This window comes from Schistocerca piceifrons, chromosome 2 (genome assembly GCF_021461385.2).
Source record: "Schistocerca piceifrons isolate TAMUIC-IGC-003096 chromosome 2, iqSchPice1.1, whole genome shotgun sequence".
NCBI classification, from domain to species: domain Eukaryota; kingdom Metazoa; phylum Arthropoda; class Insecta; order Orthoptera; family Acrididae; genus Schistocerca; species Schistocerca piceifrons.
In genome coordinates this window covers 606750067-606756207 of record NC_060139.1, presented here as the reverse complement: position 1 = coordinate 606756207, position 6141 = coordinate 606750067, and the positions used below count along the sequence as shown (strand labels likewise).

Sequence of the window (6141 nt, the reverse complement as noted above, 5' to 3'; positions counted from 1 at the left end):
AAATAAAATTTTATTAGATTCAGCAAACTCTGAACTTAAGCCTTGTTAACCAGAGCTAGTGCTTTGCTGCGACATTTAAGGCACTACCGAACACCTGTAACATGTATGTTTTGCTTAATACATTAGCCTTGTGAGATATGAAATTTGACAAAATCTTAATTTATGCAGTTATTTCTTTATTCCTGTTGTACTCAAATGTCTGGCTTGGATATGCAGCTCTACCCTATCCAATTTCTCCGTAAACAACATGTAATTTTGACTGCAAAAATGTAGCCTACATAGCGAGGAATTAATATGCAAATGACTACCAGAGTGGACACCACAAAAATTGCAAAGTGTGACAAATTATCACTTAGCCTACAATGTTGTATGGACACAGCATTAAATGTAAGTACACCACTCCTTTCCTATCTTACAAGCAGTATCATGGTGTATATGAGGTTTACGGAACAAAAACCATAAGCACTTTTAAACACATTTTAATTACACACAATACAACAATTGCTCATCACAGAGCTATAACAACAAATAAATAAGTAGACAATATACCTGTTTATCTTTGGTTTGCACTACAGTACTACATTACAGTACAAGCCAAGTGCAGCATTTGTGACAACTTCGAATTGCTTTCTCAACCTAGTTATTGAGCCTTGGCTTCCAACTTCCTCTTCAGTGATTCTGGCATCTCTGGAGGTGGCGGCCGTGGTAGTCTTAACCAAACCTTCACAGCATCATAAATAAACCATTGCGCAGCTGTAAGTGTACCAATCATCACTATCCTGGGCATCAGACCCTTCCACATTCCTGCAAAGCCCAATTTTTTGGCTGCCTCAAGGGCAGTCGAACCTTTATCTTGATTCAGTTTTGAGACAACTGTGTCAGCTGGATGAGACACTATGGCACAGAAGATACCCGCTATGTAACCCGCTGCAAACGTAACAACCAGTTGCTCCCCCTTGGTGCACTCCGATCTTGGCTTTGGAACAACATATTTGTATAATATTTCAATCGTCCGCTCGAAACAAGCGAACTTCATCATTGTATACGGGATCTGCCGCATCCACAAAGGAACAAGGCTCTTATAAAAGCTATTTAAACCTTCTTCTCTGTACATAATCGGCATTGCTGCCCTTAACGTTGTAACGAATCCTGGCTGAGTCTGAATTCTAACTTTCGCTGATTCCATTGGACTAAGCGCAATGTCCGCAAAAAATTCAGCTGTGGCAGAAGCTGCCAAATACAATGATGTACGCCAAACGTATGAATTTTCTTCGCCAAGAATATTAGAGTAAAATACTTTAAAAACTTCGTATAGTCCGAACTTACACAATCCTTGCATGGAATATCCGAAAAATGTTGGGGCCCAGCCTTTCGCCAAACCTCGCACTCCGTCTTCTTTCAAAGTGACCTTGAAGCCGTTAAAAACGTTCTTGTACTTCGCTGGATCCACTTGCAATCTACACTTCACTAAATCAAGCGGCACAACCATAGTATGAGTAATTCCACAGGACAATATTCCTCCCAATCCACACAAGGCGAAGTACTTTCCGGAGGCGAACTCACACGAATCTTCTGGGCTACTATATACTGCGGCAGCTGCTATGTTTCGACCAGGAATGGCATGTATTCTTCCTTCACACGATGCTGTATTAAATGGGCTGCAGAACGGATTTGCTGCCGCAGAATCTAACAAGGATTTCCACATCTTGCCCACCCCACCTCGTCCACCGTTGGTCCGCCCGCTACTGCGAAAATTGTAACTCCGCGGTTAGCAAAGAGTAATAACGAAGAAGACAGAGCGTTCGTCACCTTGAGAGCTATGAGATTTGAAGAGATTTTCTCGTTAAAAAGTGTTGACAGATACTCAGTTATAGCAAAAGTTTCAATTTTTGTGTGTTGAATTTGCTTAATATGACAGAGTTTTGAGCGTAAGAAATCAACGCGTGAGATTAGGGCAGATACGTTATTTTCCATGTAAGTTTGGTTATCATCTTTGAAACTGTGATATCTTTCATGTATATCGCTGAACGGCGCGAAGATACGATTTATTTTAGGGTGAGTACCTCCCAACAAAGTGAAAGAGGTGGCAGCCCTACTTTGTTCCTCATGTAATAGTGACAATTGTATTGTGGATCCAAAATGTGTGTTAGTACATCATTAGACATGGAGTACAAAATAGAGTGGTGTCTTAAAACAATATTAGAAGAATATTTTCAGTTTTTCACTATAATCCGCATCTTAAGGCTGGATTTATGAGTGTATAAATGTATCCAAATGTCTGCTCAGTGTAGGACAGTGGACATTCAACTGTATTTGCAAAATCATGTCTTATAAGTTTCTAATGTAAATTACTGACAAAGAATGAAAAGGAACTGAGTAGACTTTTTCTTAGTTATTAAAAAGAAGTAGTCTGTATCGTCACTTCTCTCACTTGAACGTTCAAAATGTGAAATATGCATTCGAATGTCATCCATTTGCTAACTTAAGTACGCGCGTTTGCTGCGCCATGATCATTTTTCCTTCCTTTGGTTTCTACCATTCCCCCATCTGCAACAGTAGTAACTTAAGATTCCATTCCATTAGACGAAATGTTATGGAATTCCCCTTTCGTACTATTTATGACCTCTATGCAACATTTGATGCACTGGATGCGAAAAAGGCGAGGTTTCGTAAGCTCCGAACTGAAGTGGAAAAGGATACCAGCTGTGAAATCTATTTTTAGACGACGGCGGCTGTGCCGAATAGGAGGCCGTATATGGCTCCTTCTGCGGGGGACGACGTAAACCAATTTGTAGATTAATAGTAAGCAATTTAATACTTCATCAGTTATCTTTGCGGCGTTTTCCACACACTGTTTTTTATTAGGCAGTTTTACATTGGGGGGAAACCAGATCGTCGCATAGCGGTAAAAAAAAAAGTTGCAACTAATATTCCTAGAGGAAGTACGTAAATGAGCACATGAACCATTTGACGATGACTAAATTCATCTTAGTCTTATCGTAAGTAGTTCTGCAGTAGTCAATCGTCAGTTACGACGTTACGAGGCCACTTTACTGCGTATTGGGTGGACTAGGCCTACAGCAAGCTATCCTTTCGTTTAGTGGTTTTATTACTTCCCGTTAACGCTAGTGTGCTTTCACAATCGGAATTTTGTTCGCTCGTAAATTATCACGTTTATTCTGTACATTTTAAAATCGAACTACATTGATTTGGGCTTTCTGCATGCTGGAAATAGCTCTTCGTTCTTGTGTTTCTGATTGCACAACATAAACCTAAAATTCATTGTATGTTGCAGGATGGAATTATGTAATGTTACTCAGTTTAATAATTTATCTAAGATCTACAGCCATTACAAAATTATTAAGCGAGTAATTTTTTCCCCTTATTAGATCCGACAAAGTCAGCTGATTTCGGCCGAAACAAAAACAAATTAAGGAATGGAATTGGTGCGTATTTCTTCTGTGGGAATATGTACACTTGGTTTTTCTTTCATTCATTGTTTCGTCTATAGGGTCCCTTGAAACAGGCTGTAGGGACTGAATCAGCTGACTTTTCTCTCAGGTTAGAAACCCATAAATAAAAAAATGACGTCACTTAATGTTCAAGTCTGACATGAATTCTAATCCAGAACAGTTTAAGTGACCCCTAAATAAAATGTCGTTATTCATTGTGTGAATTTCTACTCTTCGTGTAGGCCGTAGAGGCTATTTCGCCTCTTAGTTGCAGATTTTCACGGCTTGAAAGTTCCCCCAAAAGGAAAATAAATTTCATGCGAATAGATGTTAATCCAAGGAAATAGGAATATTATCTTCATTTTGTTTTAATATTCTTTCTGTTTTTTAACTGCTTCATTAGTATGTACTTGGTGAAACAATGTATTTGCGTTTGGCATTAACTAAACGAAACACTTTTGTGTCTTGTCTCACGAAATTAAACAAGGCAAAAATGTTTTTCGTTTGGTAAATACAATAGTTTCTACGGTACTTCTTATCCACATTCTCCACACACAAAATACTGCAAGGTATTAAAAAATTACATAAAACTACTTAGTCATCTTAGTAAGTGAGACTAATAACTCAGTATTCTATGTTTATTTATCAGAGGGAGTATTAGACAACAGATGACTAGAACAGAGGAAAGGAATGCAGTAGAAGATGAATGGGCAGATTTAAGAGATGAAATAATAAAGGCAGCAGAGGATCAAGTACATAAAGAGACAAGGCATTGTAGAAATCCTTGTATATTACAAGAGATATTGAACGTAATTGATGATGCATTAAATTATGCAGCAAATGAAGTTGGTGAAAGGGAATACAAACGTTTGAAAATGAGATTGACAGGAAGTGCAAAATGGCTATGCAGGAATGCCAAGAGGACAAATGTAAGTATTTAGGTGCATATTTCACTAGGGGAAAGATAGACACTCCCTACAGGAAAATTAAAGAGGCCTTTGGAGTAAGGAGAAGCAGCTGTATGAATATCAAGATCTCAGATGGAAAACCAGTTTAAGCAAAGAAGGGAAAGGTGGAAGGAGTATGTAGAGGGTTTATACAAGGGAGATGAACTTGAGGGTAGTATTATAGAAACGGATGTGGATATAGACAAAGATGAGATACTGCCAGAAGAATTTGACAGAGCTCTGAAAGATCTAAGTTGAAAGAAAGCCCGTGGGTCAGACGATATTCCATCACAATTACTGATAGCCTTAGTAGAGCCAGATATCTATTCCAAAGAAAGCAGTTGCTGACATAGTTGCAAAATATGAACACGAATTTTTTAAGGAAGGATGGAAAAATTATTTTTGATGTTGCTGATCAACAGTCATACAATAATTTTAAATGAACACATCATCATTGACTGTATTGTTGCTTATTTAATTACAACCCAGATTTCAGCCTTTTCAAGTGATTGAGTTTATGTCATTAACATATATTGCAGAACATCAAGCTAAAAATAAATAAATAATAAATAAATAAAAATAAATGGTTTATTTGTCCGTAATAACTTTTACAGTTGTGGACATAATCTGTTTATAAACATATGAACATAAATGAGAGTTTAGAAATAAAGATAAATTATACATAACACACATTAAATATCCTTGATGAAATGGAAATATTTAGCAATTAACAGTTGCTTTACTTTTGTCTTAAATATGTTTCCCTTTAACAGTTTTATATTATTTGGCAGTCTGTTATAAAAATGTCTTCCAGCAGAAAATGGATTATGATTTGGTGCCCTTTTATTACTAAATTTTATGTGGCAATCCTCTCTTTTTCTTGTATATAATTATGGATTTCACTATTTATTCTAATATGTTCCATATTTTCTTTTACATACAGTATAGTCCTGAGAACATACAATAAGTACACAGTTAGTATGTTATACATAATGAAGTATTCTCTACAGGACTAATATTAGCTATTATCGTAACTGCTCTTTCCTGGGCGCTGAAAACCTGATACATGTGTCCCACCCAAATCTCAATACCATATTGTAGATGGGAGTGTATGATTTCAAAATAGATTTGTCTTAAGACAGGTGGCGCTATTATACCAGAGAAGCATTTTTGCAGGTATGTATTACAGGAAATTTTTTTACACGTATAGTTGATGTGCTCCTTCTGTGTAAGATCTTCATTTACTTTAATACCCGGGAATTCATGTTTATCAGTTGTTTCAACTGAATACTCTGGCTTAGTATCCACTTGTCTTGCTTTATAATTTAGCAGAAACTCCATCAGAATTGTCTTGTCCTTATTTAGTCTCAGATTGTTTTTAGTAAGATGTTCTGTGATGAGGTTAATGTTCTCTGTATTATTTTGCACTGCTAACTCGTTTTGTAGAGCCCCAGCTTATGAAGGAGGTATCATTGGCATAATTTTGTGGAATTATTATGTCATTGATATACACAATACACAACAAAGACTCGATAATGCTTCCTTGAGAGACTCCACAGTTAAGAATTTTATAAGATGATTTTACTGTTTGTGTATGTCCCCCATTTGTATTATACAGCTTAACACATTGTCTCCTGTCAGCAAGGTAAATGCTACTCCTCTGACTCCATAAGTTTCTAATTTATATAGGAGAATGGAATGCTTTGAATAGGCCTAAAAAGGTGCCAATAACTTTGTTTTCA

The 6141-nt window shown here is 36.8% G+C and overlaps 2 protein-coding genes across 2 annotated transcripts in view; one reads left to right on the top strand and one right to left on the bottom strand.

The window, feature by feature from the left end:
• Window positions 1-463: 463 nt before the first annotated feature.
• Window positions 464-1760, bottom strand: LOC124773182 (phosphate carrier protein, mitochondrial-like). Its single transcript, XM_047249379.1, has one exon. The coding sequence runs from the start codon at window positions 1703-1705 to the stop codon at window positions 641-643; it is 1065 nt and encodes a 354-aa protein (XP_047105335.1). The 5' UTR covers window positions 1706-1760; the 3' UTR covers window positions 464-640.
• A 1179-nt stretch (window positions 1761-2939) lies between these two features.
• LOC124773198 (PEST proteolytic signal-containing nuclear protein-like) overlaps window positions 2940-6141 on the top strand; it is a 71673-nt gene continuing 68471 nt past the window's right edge. Inside the window, exon 1 of the mRNA XM_047249380.1 lies at window positions 2940-2999. Coding sequence (XP_047105336.1) covers window positions 2959-2999 — 41 coding nt within the window. The 5' untranslated portion in view covers window positions 2940-2958. The remainder of the gene's footprint in view (window positions 3000-6141) is intronic.

What these genes read in the sequence shown, in the direction of transcription:
- LOC124773182 (XM_047249379.1), bottom strand. Translation starts at nt 1,705, where the DNA reads ATGTGGAAATCCTTGTTAGATTCTGCGGCAGCAAATCCGTTCTGCAGC.